Here is a 16,587-nt window from a genome sequence, read left to right as displayed (position 1 = left end):
ATTTTTGTATTTTATTTTTGCAGACATTGGGTTCATGTCCATAAAAATAGAAAGGAATAATTAGCATTTCCCTCATTTTGTTTGTGACGAAAGTAGGGAAATGCTCCGGAGTATTTCCAGCAGCTGTCCAGAAGGCTCAAGTGCTGTACACAATGCTGACAGTGATTCACAATGAAATCCTATGCAGTATTAGGATTCTGTGGCATTGAACTCAGTGAGACTTACTTCTGAGTAAACACGCATAGGATTGGGATGTAAATCACAAGAAACTGAGTTTAGTTGCTACAATAGATTGGGGATTTTAAAACAAAAAGGGAAGTGTGCAACCACTTGCTTATCCATTCTTGCTTAGAATTCTTGCTTAGCCATTTAGGACTTGAAATCCGTTCTTTGTGAGATGCATATGACCAGTCTCAAAAACAGTGCAAGTAAATTAGCAGGCAATTCCCCCTCTTCTTCCTTTCCTGATGTTGCCTAATGCTTGGAAATTTGGTAGTTGTACTAGTCTTAAGAAAGTCCTGCTGAATCAGACAAGTGGTCCATTTAGTCTAGCATTTCATGTAGTAGCCTATCAGTTGTCCTGGAAGGCCAACCAACAGGGTATAGAAACAAAGGCCTTCCCCTGATGCTACCTCACAGCACTGGTATTCAGAGGCTAATGCTTCCAAAAGTAACTTTAGTCATCATGACTGCATGAAATCAGGTCCTAGGCTGCTTAGGATTTCCAACAGGCTGGGACAAAAATCCTGTCCCTTCAATAATGGGCAGCTGAAATTTTTTATGACATGGAGGTAAATAATACCACCTGGTAAATAACATTCCATTAAGCAAAGGGAGAGGACACTTCCTCCATGCAGTTGGTTAACATTGGCCTCTTGTTAAACAGATTTTAATTTTATATTGATATGTTTTTAATTCATATTAATTTACTGCTATAATGTTTTATTGGTGCTGTATAAGGCACGTTGGATCCCATGTTGGGAGAAAGAGCATAGAAAAGCTAATAATATTAGCAAACAATCTACAAAGTTAAAAATACTTTTACGTAATTTTAAGTATCAAACCACTTATGACTTTATTCTAATCACAGAGATGTAAAATTTTGTCAGATAAATTACTTAAATTGTTTGGTATGGAAAGTGTTATAGAGAGTAATGGTGGTTCTGCTAATGGTGGTTCTCCACTAACTTTGGAAAGATGTTAGAAAATATAATTAATGTATGGCTATTTTCTTACGAATAGAGGAAGAGCACAGTTGATTCACCAGAGGTCCATCTTGGTTCCCACACTAGTCAGCCAGATGCTTTCAGGAAAGCCACAAGTCAACTCAAGGATGATCAAAATCCCCCTGCTGCTGCCCCCACTTTAAAGTTCCATTAATAGATTTGTCTAACCTTCTTTTAATAGGAACATAAGAGGGGTCCCACAGAATTGAACAGCATTGTTAAATTTTTATTGGAGGTACACAGTAGGTGATAATTTAAAACTGCATAGAGAAGTGACTTTTACATTCTGTGTGATCTGGAATTTCTATGATTTGTTTGTTCATAAAAACAAAGCAGTTTTTATGAAGGAATCAGATTATATAATAATCAGCCCATTGATTCCCAGTGTTCCCTGTTCCCATCTCTTAAAATCTTGACTCTTAGAACTTTTTCCCTTCACTTAAAATGGAGTTGCATCCATGTCAGTCATCCACATGGACACTGATAAAATGCTGTTGAGGTATCTCAGGGCTGCTGTTGCTTTGAATTCTCTGTTGTTCTCTTCTTTTTATAGCTTCTGATTTCTTCCAGGGTTGTGGAGCTAGTGGCCCGACATTCTTAAATGGATCCTTTGGGGTGGGTGGGAGAAGGCTTGAATGAATCATTCCCCATCTCCACAGCACATATTATTGTTCATTGATTTACAGGGCAAGAAGTAATTAAAGCTTCTTCTTCCTTTTAAATCCCCCTTCTGTTTTAAGACAGCTTCCTGTTCCCCATGACACTAAATTTAGGCTGTAATTTTATCAACTGCCCTGAAGAGCGCCAGTTTGGTGTAGTGGTTGAGAGCAAGGGGACTCTAATCTGGAGAACTGAGTTTGATTCCCAATCCCCACTCCTCCACTTGGAGCCAGCTGGGTGACCTTGGGACAGTCACAGCTTCTAGGAGCTCTCTCAGCTCCTCACAGGGTGATTGTTGTTGTGGGGATAATAGTAACATACTTTGTAAACCGCTCTGAGTGGGTGTTAAGTCATCCTGAAGGGCGGTATATAAATCGAATGTTATTATTATTATAAGTCACATGGAGCTTGCAGTAAGACAAACAACTCACCACCCACAGCCCTTTTCTGCTAGTGAAAGCATGTGGGGAGAAAGGGAAGGAATGGTGAAGCCTTTCCTGCTGCCACACCACAGTCAGGAAGTGATACACTATTTTTAATATGAGTCCCGGTTCACATGTTAAGTGCAAGTTGGAAATCCCAACCCAACTTGGGTTTAATGTATCATCTAATCAGACCCTAAGTTTAAAAGGATAATTGTGAGGAGAAGCAGGACTCATGCAGAATGTTATTTACTTAGAAGTGAACATATTAGTAGGATCTTGGCCTTAGGGATGGCCATTACCAGGTTTTTAGTGGCAATATAAGGCTGTATTAAATGTATTAAATAACACTTGCAACTAAATGAGGAAAAAAGAGACCCTTCAGCTGTGCAAAAAGCTCATACTGTGGATCCAACCTAAGAGAGCTACCATTTCTACCTTCTCAGCTAACCTTCCATCCAAAGCCAATTCACTCATTTTAGACAAGCGTGCCCATACAGTATTTGACATGTACTAGAGAAGTGTTGAATGCAATTTAAGTTGATCTATGCAGGGCTTCAACACATGTCCAGCTAAAAGTAAACCTTACATTTATTATGTCACTGCTTAACCCACTTTTTGGCATCTTTATAGCGGCTTGATAAATATGGTTTAAGGTCTGTGTTCGGCATTCTTATGACTGATTCAGCATCCGCTGAGGACTCCATGGATCCATTTAATCTACTTTTAAAGCACACTGGTTTGGTCATATGATTTTGATCTAAACTTCTGCTTCATTAACAGCAATAATATATCATTTATAATAATATTCCACTTCAGAATGCACCATATAATCTCTTATTTCATGTACATTATCCCAGTAATTCTCAAAAATAGTCCAGAAGTACAAGTCATTATTGTCATCTAGGATTGCCAGGTTCCGTTACCCTCCTGGCGGGAGGCAGGGGGCTCAGCGCACTCACCTTGTTTTTGTTCCTCGAGTGTGCTTCTGCACCTGTGTGATTGCACAGGTGTGGGAGCATGCATGCACTTCACAGCAGGCTGAATTTGGCACCCAAATTGGCCTGCTGCGAAGCATGGGTGCGCTCATGGGGCAGCACAATGATGACACTCCTGGGAAGTGACGTCGCACCACCGCAGGAGCACGCCTGGAAGGCTCATTTCCGAGCCTTTCCTCCTCGCTGGTCAGGTGAATGGTGGGGGTGGTGGAGAGTGGGAGTGGGAGTGGGGGGGATCCCCTGCCTCCACCGGAGGATCTGGGATCCCTGTTGTCATCCCTTATTTGCAAGTGACATCTGAGGCTGAGAAATAAAACCTTTGTCTAAAACCAGCTACTGAGTTTATGGTAGATTGTCTTAACTTGTTCACAACATTTTCTTAGCCACTATAGCACAGTATTGATGGCCATTGCTGCCACATTGGGGACTTGCTCACAAGGCTTTAATGAAATCAAAAAGAGTCCAGTAGCACTTTTAAGACTAACCAATTTTATTTTAGCATAAGCTTTCGAGAATCAAGTTCTCTTCGTCAGATGCCTGATAATGAGTCACTGGTAAATCCTGATAAATTTGGAGAGGTCTGACCCGGATTTGTTGTCCTATCATTTTTCAAGCTAAAAAGTCAGGAATGGCAAAAAAACCAAGAAATGCTGAGCACTTTTTTTGTTTTGCACCATTAATGTCCTTGTATAATTTCTGTGAGAGTATACATTTTTGGATTATTGTCAGTGAAATCTAAAATAGAATCTGAAATCTCAAATAGAACAAACAATGCCAGGCTACCTACAGTATGGACAGTAAAAAGAAATCATGAAAATGAACCAGGATGATTCTAAAGTAATATCATGGGATTTTAAAGATCAATCCTCAGTAAAAATTTCATAGTGAGAAACTTCAAGTCTCACATTAATAGTAAAAAAAAATCTTGTAAAAGTAGAAGGATAAATACAGTGTGAAGCACAAGTATGTTCATCAGATGAATGTTTCCGGATAAAATATACATTTTTTTCATAAACATACAGAACTTAAACTAAAATTAGCACATTCAGTCATCCAAATTAGCAGCATTAATAGGCATTCCAAAATGAATTTTCTAACGAGGGAAGAACATTAATTGTATTGGGCAAATTGCTTTTCCGTTTTAATATGTGAGCTAAGTTTTCGATGCAAGGTTATAACTTTAATAGTTCTCTCTGTCTTATTTGCATTTGAGTACTTTGCTTAATAGAATCCTTGGCATGGCCAGGTTTGAACTCCTAAGGCCAGAAGAGGGGGACGTGAACAGAAATGGTGTTCTCATGTTGCTTTTTCTGCATGTTGGCTTTAAGGCTGATGGAGTCAGTCAGTAATGATAGTTTTCCAAAATGTTTTCTTTCCTGCTCTGTATTCAGTTTGGCTGACCTTGAACAGTTTGTAAAAATTGCTGAGAGAGGTTTGAGTAAAGATGTGCAGAAAGGAGATTACGAAGGCTTGGTGGAAGTTATGGGTCATCTGATGGCTCTGAAAGACAGACAGACTAGCACCAATGAGATGTTTGAGCCCTTGAAACAAACAATTGAACTCCTGAAGACATATGAGCAAGAATTGCCAGGGGAAGTCTACAAGCAGCTTGAGGTGGGTGAGAACATGTGACTGATATGCAAATATGTAGACAGATAGAAAACTTAAAAACAGTCCTTTGAGAGTATGGTTAACTCTGAAACACGCACTCATTAAGGATGCAGTGCTTCTAGGAAGAGTTCTTTGATAGGCAGAAGATGCAAAAGATTATTGAAACTGCTTGACGAATTCTGTAATTTAAAGTTTCATGGAGACCTTTTCTCTGTACTTAGATCAAAGCAACACACAATCCTGTAGTATTGGAGAAGCTAAAGATGTGTGGGCCTGCTCAGTGCTTGAAAAGGAGACTACTGGGAACCCCATTTAAGGAAGAACAAGATATAGATGTATAACACATTATGCTTGTTTATCCTTCATAGCCTGGGAACCCATGCTTTCAAGATCTCCTTTCCCAATATCAGCCTTTGTGGCAGTTCTGCTCATTGACTATTCCTTCCTTCCACTTATTGACTATTCCTTCCTATAGGGTAGTTAAGACAATCACAGCAAGATCTGAGGCTTAGCATCTACTCCAATTTTATGAAAAAGCCTTCCTGAAGTTATTAGGAAAGCTTTCACTTTGCTGAGATTCCACAAGTTATGTAGGGTGGAATTGTTCAGGACAGCTTTTGACACTGCTCCCTGGTTTTTAATTATATATGTTTGCTAGTTTTTAGGAATTTTAAATTGTATATAGTTTTTGTTATCATTTTAACAAACCTTGAGTCCAGTTTTGGAGAAAAGTAGGCTAAAAATGCTATAATAATTAAATAAAAGTAATTACACCAGCATAGCCACTGGTGTAGCAACTGTTCTGAAAGTTGCCTAAGGCTACATTCCTAAAGCAGGCTTATGTCCTATTAAATCAATGGGGTTACTTCTGAGTAAGCATGGTGAGGATTAGGCTGGAAGTCAGCTTTTTAAATACTAAATAGTAACTTAATTAGCATTTCTCAGTAATTATAATGTACCACTGAGTCCCTTACTGAGATTTTAAAAATCTATTGTATGTAAAATGATTGAATTTTATAGTATGGTCTTTTAAAAAAATGTACTCTCTAAAAGCTTCCTTTTTGACTGTCAGCATGCTAACGACTTTTACAAGGGTTGGAGTTTGAATGGTTTTCAGTGCAATCCTTAGCAGAGTTATTCCTTCATAAATCCATTGAAATCAGTGGGCTTAGAAGAGTGTAACTAGGGTGGCCAGGTTGTCTGCTTGTTGAGCAACCTCTTACCCTTTGCTTGGTCCCCCACTGCTGTTCATCAGGACAGCAGGAGGGGAATGGGGGTCCTAGACAGTGTGCTGCAATGTCCCTTCTGGCTGTACAACTCAAAGTGATTTCACCAAATTACATGACGTTCTAGGATTCAGTTGAAACTCTATGGTTTTTCCTATAGGTAAGGATGTGAACCTGAAAAAAAACATTTTTTAAATTAAGATTTCAGAAAGGGGATAAATACTGGTATTCAGCGGTACTCTAGTCCTGGTGGTGGTTCTTCAAATGGTTCCCAAGCCTGTCATCAAGAGTTAATCCAGATCTTTCCTTTGACTGATCCTAACCATACACAGCTGGTACTGTGCAAAACGGGATCCCTTATCCTCTAGAAGTGCTCCCAGACTGTAGAGAAATAGGGCGCCCATGCTGCTGAGAAGGGGCAGGCACCACTGGGGCCACCTCCTGTGAGGGGCTCGGGGCAGACACTTTGTTTTTTGGGGGCAGAAAAACATGCCTGTGGGAGAAGGGATTGAGATGGCAGTATCTTGAGGCACACCTCAAGGCCACCTCTTCCTCTTTGTCCTGCACTCTGCAGGTAGGCCAGGTCTAGGCTGCTCTGGAGTAAGGCCTCAGGCTTGACTGGCTTTCTAGAGCCTGTTGTATTTTTCCCCACAACGGGTTTTGTTACTTGTAATGTATAAAGAACACAGTGATGATACTTCAGAGCTTAAGAGCACGGAGAAAAGTCCTCCGCTTCCTTTTGAAGACTTAAAATAGACTTTATTGGTTGTCCACCTGCCATCTATGTCAGTGGTGGATGGATAATATCTAGTGAGGGAAATGTTAATGGATGAGATAGTACCGCCGTTAATATATCCTAGCAAAATATCCTCTTCTCATACAGTAACATAAAATCTGATACATTTCTCTAGCATTGGTTCACTGTACTCATGCAGTCTGGGTTCGTGGCTGGATGTGGAAATGATCTTACGCTAGCATCTTATTTTTTCTGTTTTGTCTTGCTTTGCTGCCAGGAGCTGCCTGAAAAATGGAACAACGTGAAGAAGCTGGCAATAACTGTGAAACAGCATGTGGCTCCATTGCAGGCAAACGAAGTGACAGTTCTTCGCAAGAAGTGTGCTGTGTTTGATGTAGAGCAGCACAAATTCAGAGAGAGATTTCATAAAGAAGCACCGTTCAGGTTAGGTCAGATCACTGTCCAGATGCTGTGAAGGCATGGAGGGCATATATGCTTATCTGTGGAAGTATTTACATTTCTGCTTGGCTACCAAGGGCTGAACTACATGAACTACTGTGGTTCTTTTTAAGAGTCTTGTTTTACAAATGCAGCTGTTGAGGTTGTGATTTAGAGGTGGATAGGATCATGGGAAAAGGGGTTATTTAATGCTTCTCTCCTGCTGAAAACAGTTCTCTCTTTACCCCCTCTGGGGAAAACACATGTGTATTCATTAGTTTTTCCTAGGGTGGGAATTTTCAGCTGGAAAAAGGTTGGGGTGTTTGCAAATACCCTTTCTCTCAGAGCACCTTGTCTCCTCCTTCAAGTTGCAGGCAAAACCACTGCATTTTCAGAAAGAAACAAGGCAAGTATTCTAAAAACAAAATCACAGAACTACATATAAGCTCTTGTTCTACCCTAAGCCAAGGTAAAAGCAGTTGAATAGGAAAGGCCACAGTCTCTGAGTCATGGGCCCTGTGTGGACTAATAGCCAATTATTTATTAATTATTAAAATATTTATATCTCACCTTTCCTTGTGGCTCAAGGCTGCTTACATGTCACAGTTAAAACATTACAAGTTATAACAACTAAAATAAAAGCTCAGATACACCCTCCTCACATGTGCTTTGTGGGGCTGCTGGAAGAGGGAGGGGACAAAACCTCTCCTCCTGTCAGAGTAGCTTCACTGATGTGGAGGGTGATTTCTCCTCCCCTCCCCTCCCCGCTCCACACTGCAGCCCCTAGTCTATGCCAGTACCAAAATCCTAGGAATAGCCTTCTCTGGGTTTCATGGGGCTGCAGGGGGAGAGGAGTGCAGGAAAGATCCATTACCATCAGTGTTTACCAATGACGAATCCCTGAACTGAGCCTCCTGACTTAGTTCTTTATTTCAATTCATTTTGCATCCTTTTCTATGCCTTTTGTGTATGTCTGTTTTTTCTGTGGTTGCTGCCATTTTAAGGTCCAAGGGTTGGAAATGTGGTCCGAGTTTTATGGCCTTAAAATTGTTTTGAAATGGTATACATGGAGAATAGGAGTGAAAGTGCTGGTGAGTCAGGAGTAAAAATCTGTGGAAGAATAGAGACAAATGTTTCCTCTCATTCCAGTTTTATAGATGGGTGTGTCTCTCCTTCAGTTCATACATACCTGCTCACTTGTGTTTGGAGATCCAGTGCAGTTTTGTTTTTATAGCAGATGGTTTTGCATTTATATCCTCATGATTAAAACTTGTGTCATAGGTTTGATGCCGCAAATCCCTACCAAATGCTGGATGTGTCCCATGCAGAACTCAAGGAGATGGAAACCACCATGGCTTCGATATATGAATCAGCTGACTTGTTTGAAGTCAGTGTTCCAGAATACAAACAGCTCAAGCAGTGCCGAAAGGAAGTGTGCATTCTTAAAGAACTCTGGGATATGATCTCCATAGTAAACTCCAGCATAAACAACTGGGAGACTACAAAATGGAAAAATATTAATGTAGAAAACATGGAGCTGGAGTGCAAAAAATTTGCCAAAGATATTCGAAATCTGGATAAAGAAATGAGGGCCTGGGATGCTTTCTCAGGGTTGGACAATAGAGTAAAAAACATTTTGACATCTCTCAGGGCAGTGTCAGAACTGCAGAATTCTGCCATTCGAGAGAGGCATTGGAACCAATTGATGCAAGCGACAGGTGTGCAGTTCACAATGGATGCTGACACAACTTTGGCAGATCTGTTCAGACTCAACCTGCATAACTTTGAGGATGAGGTTCGGAGCATCGTGGACAAAGCCGTTAAAGAAATGAGTATGGAGAAAGTTGTGAAAGAGCTGAAGACCACTTGGGCCAGCATGGAATTCCAGTATGAGCCTCATCCACGTACAAATGTCCCTCTACTGAAATCTGATGAGGAGCTTATTGAAACTTTGGAAGACAATCAAGTCCAGCTACAGAATCTGATGACATCAAAGTATATTGCTTTCTTCTTAGAGGAAGTGTCTTTCTGGCAGAGGAAGCTATCAACAGCGGATGCAGTCATTTCTATCTGGTTTGAGGTTCAACGAACTTGGTCTTATTTGGAAAGCATATTCATTGGATCGGAAGATATACGGTCACAACTTCCTGAGGTAAAAACATTATTTCCTCTTCATGGGAGAATACTGGTTGACATCTATTGTCTTCCCACTAGCAATTACTTGAGGGAGACTGATCTTTGTTGAGGTCTGTTTAATATTTTATAACTTATTCAAGATAATTCAATGTACTTTATGACATAGGCTTTCAAAACAACTAAGTATATATCTTTTGGTATTGGGCTGTTGCCATGGATTTAGTTAGGGGACACTTTATGGTTAAAATGGAATAATATGTGTCTTGACTTGCCAGGATATCCTAGGAATTATTTTTTTTTGATGGAGACTACAAACTACACTTCCCTGGATTCCTTTAGCGAAACCATAACAGTGTAGATAAGAGTTTAGTGATAAAATGTCCTTGATCCATTTTCTCTGGGTCAGGAAATGTATCCTATTTGCATGTGTAGAAAAATATTTTTTCAACCTATCTGATTGTCAAATATATACAGAAATATATATGGAATATACAGTAATTCTCGCTACATTAGATTTTCCATTTCCATTAGATTTTCCTTTTCCATTTTTAAGTACACACTTGATATGGAAATTTTCAGGACGATTCATATTTCTGATGTGATGTTTCTGCATTGCACTCTTTAATTTGAGCAAGGCATCATTCATTAATAAACTGGAAACTACCATAACATGCAGCTACACAAAGAGGTGGCAAATTGGGACTGAAACCAAAGCTGGTGGTCTGCGGCATGTAGGGATATTCAGGTTTTGGAACCTGCCTGCATTATTTTGCCAGTATGCTTATCTAGAATTTTTTTTAGTATTAATAACTGCTCTAAAAATTTTCCATCTGTTTCCCCTAGGTGCTTAGATAGCGTACGTCAGTGCACAGCTGTGGGACAGTAGTTCTGAGTATATTTCACTTGGCTGCAAGTGTCATGCCCAGACCACCTGCGGACTTCATAATTACAAAAGGCCATTCTAATCATGGGGTAGTGTATTTCTCTGAGCAGAATTCCCCAGCTGTTTTATCAGGCAACATGGAAGTAAATGACCCTTCCTCTGTATCCAAGGAACGTAAGTGCTAAATAGCAAGCACTATAAGGAGAACGGTCTTGGGAAAGTCAAATCCTGACTTTATAACTTTGGGTCAGGAGTTTCTGCTAAGAATGTCAACTTATGCTGTTCTGCAGATATCTTCTGTATTAATGAAAAACTAGTATGTATAGGATGCTATTTAGCTACAGAACTTCAAGGTTTGTTTCTTAGGCTCGAAGGGGGATTCTTTTTATCTGATTGAGCCATGCTGCTACTCTTCTGGTTTGGATCTGAAAAATAAAGGTGCACTTGTGGGAAGGTGAGGGGTATCTAAGCAGCTAGTAGGACACTTTCTGTGTCGTTTGTAGGATTCCAAGCGCTTTGAGGGAATCGATGTTGACTTCAAAGAGCTGGCATATGATGCTGAAAAAACCCCCAATGTAGTGGAAGCAACCAACAAGCCTCGTCTTTATGAGCAACTGGAAGATATCCAGAACAGGTGGGTACTACATCTGTTTATTTATTTACTTCATTGCTCTCCTCTCTTCCTTTTTATCCTCACAACAATGCTGAGAGTTAGGTTAGGCTGAGAGAGGTAAGATTGGCCCATGGTCATTTGGCAAGCGTCTGTGGCAGAGTAGGGATTAGAACCTGGGACTTCCAGATCCTAATCCAGCATTTTAATCATTATACCACACCACATCTAGGCCTGAACTCAATACGATGCTAGCTCAACTACAAATGTATGCACATGCAGCATGTTCTCTTCAGCTCTTCCAGCCTGTCCACAGTGGTAGCTTTTTTTTTTAGGCAATCATGACTTTTTGTAAGAGCTGTTTTTAAGAAGCATTTTATCCAAATAGCTGGAACGCTTGGCGCTATTTCATAGAGAAAGATATTTTGGTGGAAGGCTATTACAAGGTCAGACTAGCAGAAGGGAGTTGTAGAATCCAACTCTACATCTTTAAGACAGACTTAAAATGTTTTCAATGTCTTGTAAAAATGTGACACATGCATGTAGCCATTCAGTGTTTTCAGTTTGTTAGGGGTATACATGCTGGAGAGCAGAGATTAGTTGTGGCTTCCTTCATAAACATACACATTAGGGGTGTGCAAAGGCACACTGTTTCAGGATTCTCGTTTCGGGTATACCTGAAACGAGAATCTGTTTCGGCAACAGCTAAATCCGAAACAGCAAGCCGTTTCGGGTTTAGTGGTTCGGGTATCGTTTCTGGTTGTTTCGGATTGTTTCAGGTTTCTTTTCGATGTGAAAATGCATCCGTCTTCCCGGACGCCTGGGGGAGGCATTTTCCCACCGAATCAAGCCAAAATTGGTGGGGACCTTCCTCTAACTCCTCTCTAACAACCCCCCAAGTTTCAGACTTCACCTTTTTTGACAGCAATTGTGTTTGAGTGATTCTCTGATGTGAAGTGAGTTGTGTTATTTTTGTGTAGTAGACTGCTTTTACGCCCTGTTGTGCCTTCCTACTGTGTAACCTAAAGCAGTTAAAGAAATAAAGTGCTTTTGACAGCAATTTTTGGGGTGATTCTTTAATGTGAAGTGAGTTGTGTTATTTTTGTGTAAGATACAGCAGCCATGCCCTTTGGTGTGCCCCCCTGCTGTGTAACCTAAAGCTGTTCAAGAAATAAAGTGTTTTTGACAGGAATTGTGTTTTTGTGATTCTCTGATCTTAAGTGAGTCATGTTATTTTTCTGTGTGGGGGACTGCTGGTGTAACGTGTCATAATGCTTTGCCTACTTGTACTTTGAAAGTGAGAAATGTTTTTTAAAAAACTTTGTGTTGTTCGTGTTTTATTCTTTGTTGTCCAGTTGGTTCCCATCATAGAGAACAATGGGGCTGGCTGGCCAGCCATCTCTGTAGGTGGTGGGGGAATTTGAGGGAGGGTGTCTGTGGTTCAGGTGCTTTTTCACAGGGACAAGCTGTCACTCAGAAGTGTGTCCACCATTGTGGCATCCCTGGGCTGTGCACATTTGCTCTGGAAAACAGAGTGTTATAGTTCACAGCATAGGAGACAAAGGGAGAAGGCTGGCCAGCCTGTTCCTGGGATTGTGTGGGGCTGCTGGGGCTGGATTTGGGCCTGTGAGGAGCTACTGTGGGGATTTGGATCTGTGTGTGGCAGCTGGGGGAGAATTGGGTATGTGTGGGGCTGTAGGGGGTGGAATTTGGGGGCTGAGAGCACCTACTTTGGGAGGCCATGAAATGCCCCCCCAAGTGGGAGCAGGCTGAGCCTTGGGGCTGAGCCTTGGTGGGGGTGGGAGGAAAGGTAGGAGAAGGGCCCCTGAGGGTTGGGGGCATTTTGCATGCAAAATTCCACCCCTAGCAAAACAAGCCTCTGTTATTTCCCAGCTGGAAATAGTGCAGAAAGGGTGGGGGAGAGCACCTACTTTGGGAGGCCATGAAATGCCCCCCCAAGTGGGAGCAGGCTGAGCTTTGGTGGGGGGTGGGAGGAAAGGTAGGAGAAGGGCCCCTGAGGGTTGGGGGCATTTTGCATGCAAAATGCCCCCCCTAGAAAGACAAGCCTGCCTCTTCATTTTCCCCCCATAGGAAACAAGGAGATCAGCAGCAGCATCCACAACGTAAGAGATCATCATCAGCAAGCAAAAACCTTTCCCTTTTAGGCGAGGATAGGGGGACCTGTTTTGGGGGGCCATAACTTGGCTCCCCAAAGTCCAATCTTTCTGAAACTTGGGGGGTTGTTAGAGGGGAGTTAGAGGAAGGTCCCCACCAATTTTGGCTTGATTCAGTGGGAAAATGCCTCCCCCAGGCATCCAGGAAGCCTGGGGGAGGCTTTTTCCCATTGAAAAGAAACCCGAAACAAGCCGAAACAAGCCGAAACGTTTCGGAAATCGCTGTCCCGAAACATTTCGGTTTTTCTGAAACGTTTCAGGAAAACCCGAAACAACCCGAAACAGGTTGTTTCGGGGTTTTTTCGGGTATCAAAACCCCAAATTGCACACCCCTAATACACATACATGTTTCGAAAGTCTAAAGAAGTGAAAGCTACCTTATTTCATCACTTTGCTTTAACAAGAATAGAAATCTATAGCTCATGCCATTTTATAGTTAGACTAAATGATGTTTTTGTATAACCAGACTTAGGTGAACTTCTGTTGTGGGGGCAGTCCACTGGTATTGCCTCTTTAAAATTCCCCACACCTCTGACAGCTATCTTATCAGATTTTTCTTCGTACCCATTTAGGAGAGCTTTTATTATGTTATTTTGATTCCATCAAAGGACTTATTTTGAAAGATCGATATAGATTTCTTTAATCATGAGACATTATACTTGTGGAAATGGTTTAGTGAGAATTTACAGCATTATTTCTTGCTATGTTCCAAATAAAAGGCCATGAGATCAAAAGGCCATGAGTTCAGCTATTGTATGGAAAGTTCCACTGGTCTTTTCTGCAAAAGACTGAAATGTGTTATTGGAAAAATTTCTTCCTCTATGGTAGCATAAAAGTATATCAGAAGGTTATATCTGAGCATGTAGTTGACTTTTTAATAACCTGGTTTCTCTGATTTTATAAGTGTGTTGATCTAAGGCTCCAGCTCTTAAAATACACACAGGTTTCGTTTGTTGGTTGCTTTTATAGCTCAAATGTTTACGTTTTGTCATGCATGCATGCATATGTGCTGTAAAATCGCAACTGACTTATGGCAACCCCAGCAAGGGGCTTTCAAGGCAAATGAGAAGCATAGGTAGTTTGCCATTGCCTTCCTCTGCAGAGTCTTCCTTGGTGGTTGCCCTACCAAGTACTGATCTTGCTTAGCTTCCATTATTTGACGAGTTCAGACTATACCATGCTGCCTTCCCTCCTACACTTTATCATAGCCTTTGGTTTATAGGATCATAATAATAATGCCTAGCATTCATAGAACACTTTTAGTATCCAAAGTGCTTCAAATCATAGTACAACAACCCTGTAAGGTAGGCCAGTGCTATTATCTTTATATTGTATGTAGGGGATGAAGGCTGAGAAAGAATAGCTTGCCCAAAGCCAGCTGGATGAGTTTGTGGCAGAAGTTTGGATCACCAGGAGTTAGGTTAGGCTGAGAGAGGTATGATTGGCCCAAGGTCACTCAGTAAGCATCTGTGTTAGAGTGGATCACTACTCCATCTCTTATCTACTGTGTCACTTTGGCTCCTAGTTGTAAACTGATTGTGATAGCTGCAGCAGTTGCTATCAAAAAGCTCCAAAGAAATGGTTCAGTAAGAAAAATTAAATTATGCTTGGGAAGTGTATGTGTTTGCTTTCCTCAGATTTTCTGGCGTGGAAGTTTAGTTTATAGTTTTCTTTATGCTGTTCTGTGTTTGATTTTGTCAGATTGTCTCTGTGTGAAAAAGCCTTGGCTGAGTACTTAGACACCAAGCGGCTGGCATTTCCTAGATTTTACTTTATTTCCTCTGCTGACTTACTGGATATTCTTTCAAATGGCACCAACCCACAGCTGGTAAGACGCCTCAGTTTCTTTCCTACTGCTGTTACGACTGCAGCACTAACCATAATCTTTCTTTTCAGGAAGTTAAGTATTTGAATCTCCACTAGATGGCAGCCTGTACATCCCATACTCCTGTTCTCATGGAACTCTGTTAAGCCTAGTCAGCAAGCATCTACTTTTCATAGAAGGGAGAGGTGAAGGACTTACCTGGGTATAAGGGCACTTGCAGATAAAAGCGCGGGGTTTTTTTAGTGTTAGGCACCAAGATTCAGCAGTCTGGATATCTGCAGGCTACATGGGGGCGGGGGCGGGTGTCCTAATCCTCATGGTCATTGGGGTTAGTTCAAATTGGAATAGCAGAATCCGTAACTCTTGTTGCAACCTCTCCCTATGACCATCGGATATCTTTCTTGTGTACATTCCCTAGCTCTATCCAGTTCAGTATGTGGTGGTACTGTTGGGAAGCTTTTAACTTAACACCCGCCCCACCATGGATTCACAGAGACTGGATTGGAATTGGAATTGATTACTAATTTTGGTATGCCTTAGAAATCAAGGAACCTTTTAAAAGATCTGAATTCTTCCATCTTTTCTGCTTCTGGTTCCTGTTGACAGAGATCCTGATTTTAAAATAGATTACTTAGTCTACTAGGGACACTCAAGTGAACCTCATTTCATGTGTCTCCTCCTCCAACTTTCTGTGCACTGGATTGCACAGTCACACTTCAGTTTGCTCCTGGTGAAGCGTTTGATCAGTTCCTCCTCAACTGCTAAAAGTATTCCAGTTTCCCCCACATCCGTTCATTGAAATGCAGATCTTGACATGTTCTCACACCTTAAAGAAATGCAAATTGGCAGTTCAAAGGAGCTTATAGTACTTGTTCTCACAGGGAAAACAGAACTGAATTGGTGCTTTGCCCTCTGGAATCACATGCTGATGCAGTCACACAAAGGGAACTCCCATGAAATTGGCATTCATGTGCATTGAGCAAGAACAACCTGCACGTGAATTGAGGACTAGACATGCAATCCTGCACTTGAGTGTCCCTAGGTACTTAGTAATGTGTAGAGGGATTCTTAGAAGTCAAAAAGTAGTATGCAAGTTCCATTTATGCCTGCATGAAAGGCACATCTGGTGTTTTCAAAGGCATCGTGGGCATTTTTGCATGCCAGAGAGATGCTTTTACCTTGGTCATTTTCTTCCATTTTTTTGTGTGTGAACTATCGGTGACAGCTGCTTCTGCCTCTGCCTGTGAATCCCTTGTCAACATAACTTTGTAAACCATACACTTACATGCATTGTAAAAGACCACGGTGGAAGGGGCAATAGTGCTGACAGATTGTAGCAAATCCATTGACGCAACATATTCTTCCTGCCACGCTTAGTGGCTGCCAGAATAAACATGATAGATCACATCTAGTTGAATACAAACCATGCCTCCATGTTACCAGTACAGTCGCTTGAGGTGGGGGAGTTCAGAATCAAGTTTCTTAAAATAGGACGAGCACTTTCCTTTTCTACTTAGAATTCCAAAATATTCATGTAGGTTGGAGCCCCAAGGAGCCTCCTTGTCTTCCACAAGGTGATCCTCCTCCCCACCCCGTAAACTCTGTGTAGTGAGAACTGAAATTTGATTTTGTGGGGCATCTA

General features: G+C 41.3%; 1 protein-coding gene across 1 annotated transcript in view; it reads left to right on the top strand.

Annotated features, from left to right (window-relative positions):
- Positions 1 to 16,587, top strand: part of LOC129327569 (dynein axonemal heavy chain 9-like) — a 274,625-nt gene that overhangs the window by 43,806 nt on the left and 214,232 nt on the right. Inside the window, exons 18-22 of the mRNA XM_054976322.1 lie at positions 4,698 to 4,920; positions 7,157 to 7,323; positions 8,599 to 9,469; positions 10,840 to 10,970; positions 14,822 to 14,948. Coding sequence (XP_054832297.1) covers positions 4,698 to 4,920; positions 7,157 to 7,323; positions 8,599 to 9,469; positions 10,840 to 10,970; positions 14,822 to 14,948 — 1,519 coding nt within the window. The remainder of the gene's footprint in view (positions 1 to 4,697; positions 4,921 to 7,156; positions 7,324 to 8,598; positions 9,470 to 10,839; positions 10,971 to 14,821; positions 14,949 to 16,587) is intronic.

The sequence above is a fragment of the Eublepharis macularius genome, chromosome 4 (genome assembly GCF_028583425.1).
Source record: "Eublepharis macularius isolate TG4126 chromosome 4, MPM_Emac_v1.0, whole genome shotgun sequence".
NCBI lineage: Eukaryota > Metazoa > Chordata > Lepidosauria > Squamata > Eublepharidae > Eublepharis > Eublepharis macularius.
Note: the sequence above shows the minus strand (reverse complement) of the source record. Positions and strands in the feature narration are given on the sequence as shown.